The sequence below is a fragment of the Euleptes europaea genome, chromosome 7, assembly GCF_029931775.1.
Source record: "Euleptes europaea isolate rEulEur1 chromosome 7, rEulEur1.hap1, whole genome shotgun sequence".
NCBI lineage: Eukaryota > Metazoa > Chordata > Lepidosauria > Squamata > Sphaerodactylidae > Euleptes > Euleptes europaea.
The window spans coordinates 86,739,967-86,757,725 of NC_079318.1; the positions used below are offsets into that span (position 1 = coordinate 86,739,967).

At 46.5% G+C, this 17,759-nt stretch overlaps 1 protein-coding gene and 4 pseudogenes across 1 annotated transcript; 4 read left to right on the forward strand and 1 right to left on the reverse strand.

Annotated features, from left to right (window-relative positions):
- Positions 1–24: 24 nt before the first annotated feature.
- C7H11orf98 (chromosome 7 C11orf98 homolog) lies at positions 25–4,088 on the forward strand. Its single transcript, XM_056853720.1, has 4 exons — positions 25–73; positions 1,148–1,272; positions 3,177–3,274; positions 3,964–4,088. The coding sequence occupies exons 1-4, from the start codon at positions 35–37 to the stop codon at positions 4,086–4,088; spliced, it is 387 nt and encodes a 128-aa protein (XP_056709698.1). The 5' UTR covers positions 25–34.
- Positions 4,089–10,003: 5,915 nt separating this feature from the next.
- Positions 10,004–10,215, forward strand: LOC130481253 (U2 spliceosomal RNA; annotated as a pseudogene).
- A 525-nt stretch (positions 10,216–10,740) lies between these two features.
- On the forward strand, positions 10,741–10,905 carry LOC130481258 (U2 spliceosomal RNA; annotated as a pseudogene).
- Positions 10,906–11,999: 1,094 nt separating this feature from the next.
- LOC130481257 (U2 spliceosomal RNA) lies at positions 12,000–12,166 on the forward strand (annotated as a pseudogene).
- Positions 12,167–17,355: 5,189 nt separating this feature from the next.
- On the reverse strand, positions 17,356–17,532 carry LOC130481254 (U2 spliceosomal RNA; annotated as a pseudogene).
- Positions 17,533–17,759: the final 227 nt, after the last annotated feature.

Sequence of the window (17,759 nt, forward strand, 5' to 3'; positions counted from 1 at the left end):
CGCTGGAGCGGACTCGAAGCAGCGTGGGCGCAGCATGGGGGCTCCTGGAGGGAAGGTCAACCGGCCGCGGACGGTAATGGAGTGTTAACCTCTGATTTTTTCCGGGTTTTTCGAGTCCCCGTCTAGTTTTCTAGTAACAAGATTTAGTATTTATGTAGGGCTTTCAGAATGGCTAAATTGCTCTCCCTGCTATATTTTTGTAGTTCTTACACCAACCCTATAAGGTAGGACAGTGTTAGAGCTACATAGTTATGGAGATAAAGATGCTTCTGATTAAACTTTTTGAGCAAGCTCCCTTGTGAAGGAGTTCAGTGAGACAGGGCAAGGATGCTGGGAGGGGGGAGATACTATGGGGCTGTTTCTTGAAGTCTGTCTGTTGCACTGAGTGTAGGTGTGTAGGCCTTGGAGCCATGGTTAGTTCATTGCTTGAAGAGCTACCTGTTAGGCTGAGACTTTATGGGCAGTAAACTACTGTCGGAACAAAAAAAATATTTAATGTAACTTGTGGTATTCTGTCACAAGATGTGGTGAAGGTTGCCAATTTAAGGGCCTTTAGAGCAGGAATCTGAACTTGTTTTATCAACAGGGGAGGGGCTGTGGTTCAGTGGTCAAGCATCTACTTATCATGCCAGTCTGAGTAGACAATACTGACCTTGATGGACCAAGGGTCTGATTCAATATGAGGCAGCCTCACAAAGATTTGAACTAGGCCCCCCTGCTTTGCATTCTCAGAATCACTGTATGAAAATCTCCAAACCCAGATTGAGGTTCTCTCTTTGCAAGCAGCAGTCCTTTTTTTTTTTTTTAGCCCAACCCACCCATCTGGACCTGTGGCGCTGGTTGAAAGGGCTCATGTATGACATTGACATAGAGTAGCCAGGTTTTCCCTGGCCACCAGTGGGGGATGGGGGGGATAGGATTGTTAGATCCAGGTTGGGAAACTCCTGGAGATTTTGGGATGGAGCCTGGGGAGGACAGAGACCTCAGTGGGGTACAGTGCCATAGGCCACCCTCCAAAGCATCCATTTTTTCCAGGGGAACTGATCTCTGTAGTCTGGAGATGAGCTGTAATTCCTGGGACTCCCCAGGTCCCATCTGGAGGTTGGCATCCCTATGTTGACATGATCTATCTGTCTCTTGGTCTTAGGAGCTGCAGAAGAAACTCTTCAAGAGACGCCGTGTTTTGACCAAGCAAAAGAGAAAGAAACACCGGATTGTGGGCGCTGTGGTGGACAAGGAACTCACCACCATCCACCACTTGAAGAAACGCTGGTGAGTTGCGCTTAGCCCAGGATCCTGACTCTGTGAGAGTTCCTTGCCAGGAAGTGTGAAAAAGACTGGGGATCAGGTTGCAAAGGAGAAAAATAGGCAGGGACCACCCCATCTTTTTGTCTCTGTGATGGAAAAACTGGATATTTGAGGGTGTGAAATCTTCTGAAATATTTTCCCTCTTAGAACAATGAGTGAAATTCTTCTTAAAGCAAGCTTTTTGCCTGCCATTTGCTTCCTTTCTAATAAGCCGGAAAGCCCGTCTCCAGCACTAACCATTATCTCCAGTAGACAGGTCTCCAGTCTTCTGAAATGTGAAAGAAGCTGGTTTATGAGGCCTGGAAATATACCACCAAACTGAGCAACAATCCTAGCTGTAGAAAGAGCAGAGAGGCCTATTTCTGGCCTTGGAAATCTTTAGTTCTTGGAGAGAATCATAAGTGGTTGATTTTCCAAAAGCTGATCTGGATTAGAGAAAGAAACTTGAAGGACATATTATTTATGTGTGTAAATTATGTGGTGTGGGTTTTGGTGAGGCCGATGTTGTCAATGTGTAGTGTCAGACTTGGATGTGGGAGCCTCGTGTTCGAATCTACATTCTGCCATGGAGGCTTGCTGGGTGACTTTGGGCCAGTCACACACATTCAGTCCCACCTACTTCACAGGTATGTTGTGAGGGTAAAATGGAGGAGAGGAGGCAGTGTAAGCTCTTTTAGATCCCCATTGGGGAGAAAGGGGAGGTATGTATGAATGAAGTAAATAAATTTCAGTTTTTTCCAGCATTTCAATTTTTCTTTCCTGGAAGGGGGGAACCCCCCCGTTTTCCCCATGGCTTGACAATTTCTGGAAATCTTTACATCTCTGTGAACAGGAAAATCACAAAGGGGTCCTTTTCTTGAGATGGGAGTGGGGAATTGATATATAGAGTCAGGGATGGGATGGGAGCCCAGGTTGTCAACTGTGCCCTGTTGGAGGAATCCTCACTCCTTCAAAAAGCTCCCCTGCCCAGATCCTAATGAGGGCTGAGCGTGCTCTTTGCCCCCTAGAAGACACAGAATTTTGCAGCCAAATGAGTTTCAGTTGAGGGGAAAAACCAGAGAGAGGGAATATAGAACTGGAGAGGTGTGCTAGTTAGCATGTTGGACTAGGACCAGAGGGATCAGGGGTCGAATCTCCACTCTGGCCTGAAGTTTGCTGCCTGGGCTCAGGCCATTCAGTCCCTTGTTGATTCAGTCATACCTACCTCATAGGGTTGTTGGAAGGATAAAAGGGGGAAACTGATGGGAAGAGCGAGAAATAGCAAATAAGTCTGGCCAGCTGAAGCCCGTGCAGCTTCATCTTTCCACTATTCCCGTCTTGCTTCCTGGCTAGGACACGGGAGGTAAAATATCCCCCTGAGCACTACAGTCCAGTTGCCGTCCAGGGCTTACTTGAGGGTTCAGGTGAGCAGGAAGCCGACCATCGAGCTCTGGAGTTCAGGGGACTCATTCTGTTATGTGGTGAAGAGAGTTCTCTATATCTCGGGCTGACCTACCTTACGGGATTGTTGTGATCTCCTTGCCCGGGAGTAGGGGGAAGAATAGAGATTGAAACTTTGAAACCAAGGAAGGATCTGATAGTGCCTGGAACCAGGGATTGGCCATTCAGTCTGCTGGGCTGTTATGAATTGGGTGGTAGGGAGAGAGAGGTTCTGGGTTAGAGCAGGGAGGGGCTCCAACCTCCTCCCCCCATGAGAAGGGAGTCCAGTCAGAGCTGTGGGTCCAGGCAGGAAGGCTGCAGCTAGGATTGTGTGCTGAGCCCCTGGGGAGAGCTCTGCTGGTGTTTGGAGTAGGAGGAGGCCTTGATTTCCATCGCCTTCTCTTGCCGAATGGTTTCCTTGCACATCGTTTTCCTGGCCTCTCTTCCAGCTCCAGCACTCGAGCAAACATCACCCTCTCGGGGAAGAAGAGGAGGAAACTGCTCAAGCAACTCCGCCACACTGTGAAGGAGACAGCTGCCATGCTGGGTAAGCCTCACTCCCTGGGGAGGGACCTGGGACACCCCCAATCCCTTAACCACAGACTTTTTTTTTTTTTTTGCATACCCCCAATAATGGTTACTGGCCCTCCTTCCTGGTTCTGGTGTTGTTTGTTTGTGTGTTTTATTTAATTATTTTATAATTTTAAATGTATTTTTAATTGTTCAAATGTTTTAATGTTTGCATTTGCTGCCTTGGGGACCCTGACTGGTGAAAGGCGCCATGAAATAAATTAACATTTGAATACATCACATATCGATGACAATTGCCACATGAGCATATTTTTAGATCATGGGAAACCTTTTATTGAGGCTTATCTGTAGACTTCCCACCATTTTCTTTATTTGTTTTCTTTTTAATTAAAAAAATAATAAAGCTTGAAGGTGGCCATGTGGGGCCGTTAGGGAAAGCTTCCAAAGCAGCAGTGGTGCATTGCCTTTTATTAAGAACAATGAAACATCATTAAGTAGTGAGCAAGTTTCCAAGATCCTCAGGATTCTTCTTCAGGAAGAATTCAGTGGAACTCAGAAGCTTTAGGCATTTTAGTGGAACTGCACTTCTGCGGTGTGGAGAAATTGAGAGGAGGGCTGATCCAGGCTTAAGGGGGGTGGGGGTGGCTTGGCATCCAGACAGAGGACCTGCCTGTTCCTAATGCCTTCTCTCACTCCTCATTGCAGTCGATGTGTCTCCAGGTCCAAGTAAAACCTCTGGGAGCAGGAAGGGGAAAAACGAGAAGCAGGAAAAACTCGCAGCCGGCCCGGATGTGGAGATGGCGGAAGCGGGGCCGGGCTCGGAGAGCTGAGATCTCCCCCCCCCCCCCGAAGTCTGGCAGCCAGTTTCCGTGGTCTCTTTCTCATGGCTGCTGCTGCTGGCGAGAATCTGCAGCCCAGAAGCTGCCAACCAGGAGGACGTGGATCGTGGCCCATCTCAGTGCCAGAAACTCCAGTGTGGCATATTGCCTTTGCGGAGACGAGTTTTCCCACTGGAGACAGCTGCTGCTTTGTCTGCCTTCCTTCCTTGCCGGGTTGCCTCTGCTCCCGTTGCCGCCCCAAGCAGGGAGACCACAGAATGGGAGGAGGTGCCCCCCCTGCATTAGCACAAGGGGGGGTCTCCTACACCCGTGTAGTCCCGCTGTCTCCAGCAGCACCTCCTTCTCTACGCACTGCTGGAACTGGTTCGGCTGAGCAGAGACCAGGGGTGCACCCATTTCTCTTCCCCCCGTGGCACCCCTGCTGCTTTGGTGCCTCAAAGAACCTCTTAGGCAATGATCCTATCACAGCTCCCCCCTTCCTGTTGTTTTGGAGAAAGGGCTGGAGGCTCTTTATGCCAACAAGCAGCACGTCTTGGAATTGTAGGGACCGGCCTAATCCTTGGTACAAAAAGAGAGCACGAAACTGAATCACTTTGAAAGAAGAAACGAAGGCTTGAACCGACCTTGCCTCGTGCTCAAGATATCCTGGTAGACAGAGGCTGCAACTCTGTGGAGGTCGGTGCTTAGGATCAGGCTGCAGAGAGACTGGTGGTAGAATTGGGAGGGGGAGCTTCCCAGCCTGACTCAGCCAGTGGTGGCCGGGGGACCCCAACCTGTCCCTTAACCCAATAAACACCAAACCTTCCAGTTTTCATACTTGCAGCCTGGATGTCCTCAAGACCCTGGATGCTTCCCCAATAAAATGTCATGGCCAGGATCCACAGGAGCGTTGGCCTCTCTTTATCCCTAATAGTGGCAAAGAAAAAGTTGGTTTGGGACTTTGGGAACTCGGGTTCAGACTACAGCTGGGTTTGCCAACTGCCTGGGGGTGGGAACTGTCCTGCCCCTTTAACAGAGGCTTGTGTGTATTAAGTGCCATCAAGTCGCTTCTGACTCATGGCAACCCTATGAATCAATGTCCTCCAAAATATCTTTGACAGCCTTGCTCAGATCTTGCAAACTGAGGCTGCCTGTGGCTTCCTTTATTGAGTCAATCCATCTCTTGTTGGGTCTTCCTCTTTTCCTGCTGCCCTCAACTTTTCCCAGCATGACTGTCTTTTCCAGTGACTCTTGTCTTCTCACAATGTGACCAAAGTACGATACAGAGGCTTAATAGGATGTTATTTAGCAGCTGATGTTACTTCCATGGCATGAAAAGCTTGGGGTGGGTGGGGGGCATTTCCAAACATCAAGCCTCTACTGAAGGAGTAGGGGCATGTTTTTTCTGGGCATGTTAGCAGCCCTAGTTGCTTCCTTTATCAGTTTTGAATCACCCCCCAGCTTCAGCAGATGACCCCGTGTTCTAGTATTATGAGAGAGAGAGAAAAGCTTCTCCCTGTCCACTCTCTCCATACGATGCATAATTTTATAGACCTTGGAGGGAGCTGTGGTGATTTGGGGGAACCTTATTCGATGCAGGATTTGCAGGCATACTTCCTGCTCGTGGGAGTACTGGCTTCCAGTTATGGCTGCAGTATTTGGTTCTGCACTCAGCCACATTTGGTGCTAGAGCCGTATGCGGCAGAAACTTTGTGAGTGAGGAACACATCAAGGATTCCTCTCTGCTGCAGCGTGACCTCACCTGAATATCTGGCTCCTCCTCTTGCTGTGTGTGCAAATCAAGGCAGGAGCTAGCCACCCCCATACACATGCACAGTAGCAAGCAGGCCCTTCCAAAAAGCAGCCATGAACAGAAGAAGTGGCCACTCCTTGACCTTGCTGAGAGCCCTGACCCACCAGCTGAAGGCCGCTGATCTGAACTAACAGCTCCTTTTTTGCAGCAGTGAATTCCATGTGTATTTTTCTCTTTCTATTAAGTTATGAGTGTTCTGTCAACAGAATAATTGTTACAATACAATAGCAGTATAATAGCAGAAGAAAAGAGCAAGAGTCCAATAGCACCTTAAAGACTTAACAAAATTTCTGGCAGGGTATGAGCTTTCGTGACCGCACCTCACTTCTTCAGATACAGCAAGAGTGTGATTCCATCTGTCCTTAAATAGAGATGAGTGAATTATACAACAATTGCAATGTAAATGTCAAAAGCAAGTAAATGACATTAGCAGGCATGATTGGATTAGGTGTGATATGCAGAGGGGTAGTAGGAGTTGAGAAATTAGCATTGGTGGTGAGACAGGAGTCCCAGATCTCTATTAAGTCCAGGAGAATGCATAGTATGGAGCTTCATTATTAGCTGTAATTCAGCAGTCTCTTTCTAATCTCCCTTTGTAAGAGAACTGCTACTCTTCAATCAGCAACGGAATGTCCTGGAAGGTTAAAATGTTCCCACACTGGTTTCTGAATGTTGTGGTTTCTGATGTCAGACTTATGTCTATTCAATCTTTGTTGCAGGGATTGGCCTGTTTGTCCAATGTAGAGTGTGGAAGAGGGTGTGATGTTAGAATAGCATCACACACACTATATGTGACATCCATAAGTTAATTAGACCTTGTGGGAAGGACTTTTGTTTTGTTTGGTCTGAACCTATTGCCAACCCATCAGCAAAACCAAACCTGGGATGGCACGGGTTCGAATCCGTGATCAGGTGGTGCAGATCCCACAACTTCCTGCCCCCTCACTTCTGTGAGGGACTTCTTAGATGGCTTTAGGAAAGCCATTTTTTTAATTTTTATTAGATTTTTTTAAGAAAAACATGAAAAACAAATACAAGAAAAAACAACACAAACAATTACAAAAAAGAATACAAGAAATTATAAAAGGGTATTCATATACCATAATTAATACATTCATAATTACTAATTTATAATGTTAAGCAAAGATACTTTCCCCTCCACCCACCTAAAGAGTGACCCTTCACCCGACTTCCGCAGAAGTGTCTTAACAGTTTTATTTTATCCATTAATATTATAAATCACAATTGTTAAAAAATTGATTTCTATATCTCATTAATTAATAAAGTAAAGTCCGTTTTTGCCAACTTATCCCAATATGAGGTGGCCTTAACCCATGTTTTTTTTAAATTCTCCCATATCCTTTCTATTCAGAAATTCCGTTAACCTGGCCATCCTCATATACATGGAAAGCCATTTTCTCTCAGACTCCCCTCCCCCATCTGGAGATAATACTGACTGACCTGACCGGGTTGTTGTAAGGATTAAAGCTTGATGGGGGGGAAACCATGTAATGCTATGTAAATGCTAATTATTATTATAATTATTCTTTCCTGCTTAAGACACAGGTGAGCCAAAACATTTTGGTGGCTGTCGCTTAAAATGAAAATGGTGCTACCCACCCCAGCTGTGATAAAAATATACTAAAAAACTAAATAAGTAATAGTTTTCTGTCCTTTAATTATAAAACTGTTTGTCTGAGGGAAGCCACTTCAACATAGCTCACTGTAGCGTCCCTTAAGGTGAGCCCGTATCACCTCATTTTCCTGGTTTGTAATAGTGGTATCACAAGAGCGAACAGAATGAAGGATGTAAAAAGCTGGTGTAGTGCTGCCAATCTAGGAGCGTGGGCCCAAATTCCCCCTCAGTGTTGAAGCTGGCTCACTGGATGACCTGGGGTCAGTAACCTACCTCCCAGGGCTGTTGTCAGGCTGAAAACAAGCACCGCTCTGAGCTCTTTGGAGGAAGGACGGGGGGGGGGAAGTATGCCCTTTTATATTTTCTTGGTAAGCCTTGTTTAGACACAACATAATAAAATTATTTGCATTTTACGTATTATTGAGCTGCTCTGGGACCCCACTAGGAGGAGCTTTGGGGGGAAGGGGCTGTTCTTAAGAGACAATAGTCACACCAATGCCTCTCGCTGTTTTTTCGTGTGTGGGACGTTGTCTCCTCTCTTTGCTTTCTTTCAGGGGTTCTTTCCCCCATCCTTTCTCTGTCCTTACTGCCACAGCAAAGCAGCGTTTAGGCCGCAGATCTACATTAAAACATCACAGCCATTTATGCTTGGTAATTAGCAGCGCGTTTCAGGCCAAAGTGCCCTGCATATCGTCATGCTGAACCGTCATTTCAGATGTCACTACAAAGCCAGCACATACCTGCTTTGCATTTCTTAACATCCCCTTTAACACGACCTTTTGTATTTGCTCTGCCCCCGCATCGAAGCATTCACTGAAGGAAGCATGCAGAATCCCAGCCACTGCTTAGCTATGCAAACAACGATTGCTAATGGCTATGCAAGTGAAGGAGGAGGCGAGTGTGTGCGTGTGTGGGGGGGTGGAATTTGTTTGACTTTCTCCTCTTGCATCCGGACAGCGAATAGTCATTTTAAAGTCGGGTTTTAAAAAATCAGCGTTGAGCGAGGAGCAGAATCGACCCTGCATCTTTTGCAGAGGGTGCACCAGCAGGCGTTCAGGGAAAGGGGCGCATCCCTGGGCTGGCTGGCTTTCAGGCCCTTTCCCATCCACCACAGCCAAGGACTCGGGTCAGGGTGGTGGGTCCCCCTCCCAACTTTGTTGCCCGTCCGCCCCATCAAAGCCTGGCGCGGACGGCTCCCTCGCAGGCTTTGACCCGCAGCCTCCTCCTCCTCCTCCACTTCGGATGCGGTTTTTGAATGTCCCGCCAGCTCGTTCCTCTCCCCGCTCAGAAACCCGGACCGGACCTGCTGGGGGACCTGGGGAAGCGGAGTTGCTTGGAAGCGCCGCCCGGGAAATCCCGCCGCGCGCAACCGACCGCTTTGCGGCCAGGGGCGCGCATCGATGCACGGGGGGTTTCGCCTTGGCTTCGCCGCTCCCTCTCTCGCTGCCCCTGTCCCCCGTCCACATGCTCAGCGCTCTGCACGAGGGCTTATTGCGGAGTTTTGAGGATTGGGGCGGGGGAAACGTGCCTCGAGAGAGCGGCAAGTCCAAGGCAAAACTTCCCATGCATAAATGACCAGTCTTGAGGATCGGAGCACAGCTAAGGGAAAAGATGTCGCGTGTTTAATAGGGCCCTGGGGGGGAGTTACTTCAATACAATAATGAACTGTCCCTCCTCTTACTTAAGGTTTAGGTACCCTATTCAGATCTATACCAGTTTGTGCATTCACTTGCAGCCAGGCGCGGACCACGCCAGCCTGTCTTCATAACCCCCCTGCCCATCAACAGCCCTGGGGGGGGGGTAATTCCTATCTTTGCAGGAAGCGCTTCAGATCAGGAGGAGCCCTGAGAGGGGGCCCCTGGGCACTTCCTCGTTTCCCGCTGGGGCCAGCGAGATCCTTCCAGGACGGCCGCAGTCCCGGCCAACAGGGAGACGGAACTGGGAGGGACCCTGATAAATGCCATGTTCATATCGATGCGTTGCAAACACAGGTTCCAGGCAGCCCAACAGGCGACTGTGTGCACGCCGCACGCTCTTTCCTTGCTGCCGTTCCTCCCCGCCCCTTTCTTACGGGTCCGAAACGCTCTGCTGCTTTGAGCCAAGACTGTAGGAGTGGACTGTCAAGGGTTAATGGCACCGCAGTGCATCATGGGAAAGAAGGTGGGGATATGCAGATTACGAGCCAATGGCTGTCCGAGCGCGGGCAGTCGGAAGCGACAGAGGGGAGAAAAACCTACCAATTATGGCATAAACGTGTCCTTCAGGAGGCTGCTGACCTGCAAGGAGGACAGAGCAGCGTTTTTGGGATGCCCCGGGGGCTCTTGGGACCCCGGCCGGCCGTGGTGTTGGGGACCTCAGGGCGTGGCTGTGCTCTCTTAACCCAGAAGGGCATCAGGCTGGTACGGGAACCCGTCTTCCAGACGGTAGCTTTATCGCTTCTCGGCCTTTTGGCTAAGATCATTTCCGGGACTGCTTTGTATTACCTCAATGTTCGCTACCATTTGTACTGTTGGAAACATTCTCTGAATAAAAGTCAATCTGTTCTTATCAGTTTAATATCTGCTACGTCCTCTATCTGAGGACTATATATTAAATGGATTTTTGGGACTGGGAGATGGAATAGGGGCTTGCTCCGTCCACTCCACGCATCGACCTGGTATTGCAGTACCTCCAGGAACGGTGCACCTCCCCTCGGGGAGAATATTGCTGGTTAAAAAACAGATTGAAATATTCTTCTTTCAATTTCTTATTTTTCTTCTGTTGTAATTTGTTTTTCTAATTTTCTTTACTCTTTTGACTATATTTGTATGGACTCTGGACAGGCTTTGCCCTGCTCCCCCACTGTGGACTATATCTCCCTATGGACTCTGGACCGTTTTATCACTTTCTCGACAGTCTGTGTATGCTGTCTTTGCTCTTTATGACTGTCACATAGAATGCATGCACCCACGTTTTCCGAGACTAGTTTGTATTGACTCAGTGTTCCCTACCATTTGTACTGTTTGAAACATTCTCTGAATAAAAGTTAATCTATTCTTATCAGTTTAATATAGTCCTCTATCTGAGTACTATATGTATGTGTTAAGTGCGGTCAAGTCGCTTCCGACTCATGGCGACCCTATGAATGAAGTCCTCCAAAATGTCCTATCTTTCACAGCCTTGCTCAGATCTTGCAAATTGAAGGCTGTGGCTTCCTTTATTTATTGAGTCAATCCATCTCTTGTTGGGTCTTCCTCTTTTCCTGCTGCCCTCAACTTTTCCTAGCATGAGGACTATATAGTAAATGGATTTTTGGAACTGGGAGATGGAATAGGGGCTTGCTCCATCCACTCCAAGCATCAACCTGGTATTGCAGTACCTCCAGGAACGGTGCACCTCCCCTCGGGAAGAATATTGCTGGTGAAAAGACAGACTGAAATATTTCTTCTTCTTTCAAATTTCTTTTTCCTGCTGATACATTTTTTTTATTTTCTTCTCTTATTTCCCCCCCAACTATAAACTCTACTTTCTCCTGCAGAGCCTCTCAACAGAGCTGACTGCTATATCATGGCCCTGCTAAATAAGTGGTTCAACTTTCCAAGAGAGCTACGAATGATTGTTAGGGGGGAGCTGGAACCTGAAGATGGGGGACCTCTGCAACATGGTGGTTACCCTCACCTTCTGCCTGCTCACCTGTCCCTACCCCACCATGAGGACCATCGCGGATGATGCCCTTTGCACTAGGCCCAGAACAGACTGCAGAGGAACCCCACCGGTGAGGACCTCCCTTACTACCTGGAGGAGGGGCTGTGGCTCAGTGGTTGAGCATTTGCTTGGCATGCAGAAGGTCCCAGGTTCAATCCCCAACATCTCCGTTAAAGGGTCTAGGCAAGTAGGGGATCTGAAAGACCTCTGACTGAGACCCCAGAGAGCCGCTGACGGTCTGAGTGGACAATACTGGCTTTGATGGACCAAGGGTCTGGTTCAGTATAAGGCAGCTTCATGTGTTCATGGAAGTTTGGCTGGGACAGGGGGGACTTTGCCTTCCTCTGGACACTTGCCAGGAATGCCACTAGGAGCCTCAATGAGCAGGGGGGGTGAGCCCAGGACTTGTCCTCTCCCCCTTCTGGGAGCTGGGATCGGGCTCTGGCCTGCTCCCCAACCCTACGGATGAGCCAGCAACCCCACCGTGCCCACCTGAGGACCCCCCATGCCCGGAGAAGACAGCCGCGACGTCCAAAACCCACACCCAAAGGCTGCGAGCCGTGAGGAAAACTGGCCAGGCACCACTGGCCACCACGATGGGGGGACCGGGGCTCTGCCCTGCTCCCCCATCATGGACTATTTCCCTATGGACACTAAACAGTTCTTAAGTCACCAGACAGTGTATGCATAAATATCTTCTTTTGTGCTTGCTCCTTTGTAGTCTTTCTGTGAAATGCATGCACCTGGGACTGGTTTGTATTGACTCTATCTTTTACTGTGAGTGTATTTTAAACATTCTCTGAATAAAAATCAATCTGTTCTTATCAGTTTAAAATCTGATAGGTCCTCTATATATCAAATGGATTTTTGGAACTGGGAGATGGAATAGGGGCTTGCTCCATCCACTCCACACACCGACCTGGTATTGCAGTACCTCTCCCTCAGGGAGAATATTACTGGTTAAGAAACAGACTGAAATATTTCTTCTTCAGGCAGTTATTCAGACTCTTATCTAACCTCAATTACCTCTCCCACATTAAGAAGGGCCTTTTCTAGGGCCCGATTTGATGCCTTTCCATCGGCTGTACTTTCGGGAAGCTTCCTTCATTGCCCAAGAGACACACACAAATCTTGTTCTATGGATATGGTAAAGACGTTAGCACCTATATTATTCCATTGTGAACATTATGATGATGCCAGAAATCGTTTAATTACTCCCCTGCTATCTCGGTTTGTACACTTTTACACCTCCAAGGCCTCTTTGGGTAGAATATCTACTGGAAGATAGGGTGACTTTTATCTCACACTCCGTAGCAAAATTTTGCTCTTATGTCTTTTGGAAATGGAACGCATTAATGATGAACAAAGAGCTTACGGATAAATCTTCAGACTAGTAAGCACGAATGAGATGTAAGTGGGAGCTGTATAGTTTTATCATAGGATGTATATCTTATGCTGGGTTTTGGCTGTAATAAAGATGATTTGATTTGGTATTTCTTCTTTCAGTTTTCTTATTTTCTTTCTACTATAAAATGTCTTTCCTCCCATTTACTTCTCTCATTTTCTTATTTTCTTGCTACTAAAAAATACCTATTTCCCCTTCTTATCTTTTTCTTTTCATGCTGTAACTTTTCACACAAATGGCTTCCAAGTGTTACAAAAAAGAACCGCAAGTCTGTGAAGCAGGTTCGATTGAGATTAATTTCAACAGGTTGAAATTAAATCAAAAGAGTTTCCGTCTAGGCATTAGGAAGAACTTTCTAACAGTTAGAGCGGTTCCTCAGTGGAAAAGGCTCCCTTGGGAGGTGGTGAGCTCTCCTTCCCTGGAGGATTTAAGATGTTAGATGGCCATCTGTCAGCAATGCTGATTCTATGACCTTAAGCAGATTATGAGAAGGAGGGGATCTTGGCCATCTTCTGGGCATGGAGTAGGGCTGGGCATGGAGTAGGGGTCCCTGGGTGTGTGTGGGGAGGAGGTAGTTGTGAATTTCCTGCATTGTGCAGGGGGTTGGACTAGATGACCCTGGTGGTCCCTTCCAATTCTATGATTCTATGAGAGCTGAACTACACGTTATGGCAGCCATGGGTCCAACCCATGGCAGCCGACGCCATTTTAAGAGAACAAGTTTGCAGTTTAGAAATTATCACCAGGGCCTGATCACTGTGCAGGCAATCTTGTCCCCCCCCCCCCCCCGTTCCACCTTTTCAAGTGCGGAAACAGTGGTGTTGGGGGGGCTGTTTAGGGAATTGAAAAGGCACGGGGTGTGGGGGACAGACCAGATTGTTCCGGTGCTGCTGCAGTGTGGTGATTGGTCCCTCACAGCTATTTTTAATGGCTAAATTTCCCTCTAGAATAATGTCAGTAGCCACTGGTAGGACCTGTGGTCTCCATAACATGTAGTTTGGCTCTGAAAGAGAGTAATTGAGTACCTCTGTTTATGTTTGGGAGAGCCAGCATGGTGTAGTGGTGAAGGTGTCGGACTAGAATCTGGGAAACCCAGGTTCGAATCCCCACTCTACCAGGGAAACTTGCTGGGTGACCTTGGGCCAGTCACACACTCTCCGCCTTGACCCTGGCTAGTATATTGGATGGGAGACCACCAAGGAACACCAGGGGCGTGACATGGAGGCAAGCAATGGCAAACCACCTCTGAACGTCTTGCCTTGAAAAGCCTATGGGGGGTGGTCTCCATAAGTCGTTTGCAACTTGACAGCCCTTTACACACACACACTTTATGTTTGGTGTTAGAAATGCTGGGTACCCAAGGTTGGGTGAAAGGAAAATATAAATAAGTATGAATAAATACTGAAAGTATAATTTATTAGAAGAGCTATATAAAAGTTAAAATTATTTAAAAGCATTAAAATACACAATGGCATTTCCTGAGGTTGATAACTATAACCACATACCAAACGCATTTCGGCCTATGGGGCCTTCATCAGTGGTTAATTAAAACCCTTTGTAAACCTGCACACATTTACAGAAATACATTAATGTATACAAATGCCAACAGTTCAAACCCAACCAGGCATGTGTATATGTTGCCTGAAAAGACAGAATAATGGGTTAGTTACCATCTATTTGAGAGCCCTTTATATAATTCTTGAAAGAGATGTTTGAAAAAATACTTACAAATTCTATTCTCAATTACTCAAACATCTGGTATAATAGGTTCTTGTTTTAATACTGTAAAACATAATTACAGATTGGACTCCTCAGTTCATTACTAATCTAACTTGAATAATTATTTAGCTATGCAATATACCAATGTATAAACACATTCCTGGTTAGTATAAGTCTCTCAAATACTATGTGTGTTATTTATGTTTAGGGGAGTGTAAATTGAAGTATAGCATGGGTTAAGAACCTACATTTTAGTGCACTTTTATTCTTTGATTTCTGTTCTGGTCAAGTTGATGAACTTCACTGGAAGATCTTGGGATCGAATCCCCAAGAATGGAGAGGGATTGAAGCTTAAATGAAATGGAGCTGCTGTAATCCACTCATTCCTACTTAGGATTGAAGCTAAATCCTCACACTGTTACCAAAAGAGACTTATTCCCATACATGAAAGAAAGACACAACACAAATATATATACACACAAACCATTCAGTTTTATTGACTGAACCTTCCAGAGGCAGCCCTAAAACATCCACATGTTGTCATATGGGCCTAACTACACGTGACGCCGTTTCTGGGACCGCTCTGGGTCCTGTTGAGCCTGAGGATCCAGGGCAAACCCGGAAATGGGTGTCACGTGTAGGTAAGCCCTGAGCTGTTTCCAATAAAGCCAGTGCAAAGAAGGTGAAAAATCTGCGTCCACTAGGACCAATCTGTGGTCACGGGAAAATTCCATCTCAGCCCCAATTCAGGCAACCAGCTATAACCCTGCGTGTCTGGTTAGCGTGGTGGGTGGGGTGCTTTTGCCTCAAGTGATTACACCGGACTTTGATGACTGGAAAGATAAGATGTTAGAGTATGCAAACATGGCTAAAATGACTTTTATGCTGAATTTAACAGATGACGATTCTGTAGACTGTTTTTATGAAAAGTGGCAGCCATTCTATACCTATATATCTAATATGTAGACTAAGCATAGTATTTTTAATTTCCTAGAATTTCAATAAGTAGAAAATACAATTAGCTATATGAAATTTTAAAATGTATCTGAAATATATATTAATGACCAAAAAGAATGTTTGTTTACTGCAGCCGGATGCTGTATCCCCTTACCTCTCTCCTTTTTGTGTCCTATAAAATTCAATAAAAGTCCCTCGAAGTCTGTGTTGGCCGATGATCCTGTATCTTCTTGGATGGGGAAGGAGGGAAGATGGGTATGGAGAGAGAGGGGATGTTGGGGGAGGGAAGTAGGGGGCAGGCTGCAGCAGGAGGTTGCCTCTCCAAGAAAGGCATTTGCTTCTTCAGAGGAGAGACCAGAAATGGTGGCGTTTTAATAGGCAGCAGTCTTATGACTTAGGAGGACATGGAGCATTGTGAGCTAAGGGAAGATGTCTTGGCTTCAGCGTGCTTTGCTTTCAGGGAACCAGGGACTTCCTGCCTTAATGTCTTTGTGGGCTAGGTTAAAGGCCAGGGGTTGCTTAGAGGAGAAGTGAGCTGAATGCTGTAGACATTGCAAAACAGGAGCATGCAGACTAAAACCTTTTAAACTGTTCAAACTGCAGGGAGATCTGTTTCCCCCGCCCTTTCTTCAGCTAGTTGGGAGAGGGTAAGCTGGAGACATATACACATGCAAATAGGCAATCTCCTTGCAATTCACATGCAGACTAGACCAGCTTCAAGCACACAAAAAATGTCCTTTTAAAATCCAAGCCGCTTGCATGGGCTGAAGCAATTTGCAGAGCAGGCATGCAACTTTATAAAGTTTGTTGATACAAAATATTGTCGAAGGCTTTCACGGTCAGAGTTCATTGGTTCTTGTAGGTTATCCGGGCTGTGTAACCGTGGTCTTGGAATTTTCTTTCCTGAAGGACAGACACTGTCCTTCAGTGTTACTACTCTGAAGATGCCTGCCACAGTTGCTGGCGAAACGTCAGGAAAGAAAATTCCAAGACCACGGTTACACAGCCCGGATAACCTACAAGAACCATTTGTTGATACAGTCTGTCTGTATAAATCCAAAATATCCGTAGGCTCTTAATAGTCACTGTTTTTTCACTGTCTCGTCCAGCACCTGGAGCTCAGTCCCCAGGCCCCTTTTGAGTAGTGACAACAGAACTCTTAATGTACATGAGATTACATCTTTATTATTTCTTCACACAAATGCATAAGGATTAATCTCTCAACTCACACATCGCTGAACAGGAAGTAGATGCAGAACATACCTAGAGCCTGTGAAAAAACAGATGAACTGGGAGCCTCCTTCCTCTTCTGACTCGGTCTTGGTAGAACAAAGGATTTCAATTTACCCGGGCCAGAAGGAATTGTGGGAAGAAGAAGCTCTGATAGCCAATTAGCGTGCAGTTCAGACACATCTGACCTAGTGTTGGTCTGGACTACATTTCCCACAATTCTAAGTCTTAAAGGGCTAACTACTACAAACATTTTCTATGTAACATTTCACTTTCTGCTGGGGCAGCACAGTAACCTACCTCCCAGGGCTGTTGTCAGGCTACAAACAAGAATCGTGAGCTCTTTGGAGGAAGGACAGGATTTTTTAAAAGTATGGCAAACCACCCCGCAAACAAAATCTGCTTTGGAAATGGGATGTGACGTCACCCCATGGGTCAGGAATGACCCGGTGCTTGCACAGGGGACCTTTACCTTTTTTTCAAGCAGTACAAACGGTAGGGAACATTGAGTCAATACAAACCAGTCCCGGAAAATGTGGGTGCATGCATTCCATGCAACAGTAAAAAGGAGCAAAGACAACAAGAGATACTTCCGCATACACAGACTGTCCAGTAACTGATAAAATTGTCCAGAGTCCATAGAGAGATATAGTCCACGGTGGGGGAGCAGGGCAAAGCCCTAGAACCTTCTCTGGGATTGTCCAGAATCCATAGGGATACAATCCAAAGAGAGAGTAAAGAAAATTAGAAAAACAAATTACAACAGCAGAAAAATAAGAAAATTGAAAAAAGAAATATTTCGATCTGTCTTTTCACCAGCAATATTCTCCCCGAGGGGAGGTGCACCGTTCCTGGAGGTACTGCAATACCAGGTCGATGACTAGAGTGGACGGAGCAAGCCCCTATTCCATCTCCCAGTTCCAAAAATCTATTTAATATATAGTCCTCAGATAGAGGACATATCAGATATTAAACTGATAAGAACAGATTGACTTTTATTCAGAGAATGTTTCAAACAGTACAAACGGTAGAGAACATTGAGTCAATACAAACCAGTCCCAGAAAACGCAGGTGCATGCATTCTATGCTACAGTAATAAAGTGCAAAGACAACAGGCGATACTTCCACATACTCAGACTGTCCGGTAACTAACAAAATTGTGCAAAGTCCATAGGGATATAGTCTAAGGTGGAGGAGCAAAGCAAAGCCCTGGATCCTCCACCGTGATTGTCCAGAGTC

Bases quoted from the DNA above. Each gene is read 5' to 3' on its own strand.
- C7H11orf98 (XM_056853720.1), top strand. From the start codon at position 35: ATGGGGGCTCCTGGAGGGAAGGTCAACCGGCCGCGGACG. The intron at 74-1,147 runs GTAATGGAGTGT...TCTTGGTCTTAG, and splicing joins AGGTCAACCGGCCGCGGACG to GAGCTGCAGAAGAAACTCTT. The intron at 3,275-3,963 runs GTAAGCCTCACT...TCCTCATTGCAG, and splicing joins GGAGACAGCTGCCATGCTGG to TCGATGTGTCTCCAGGTCCA.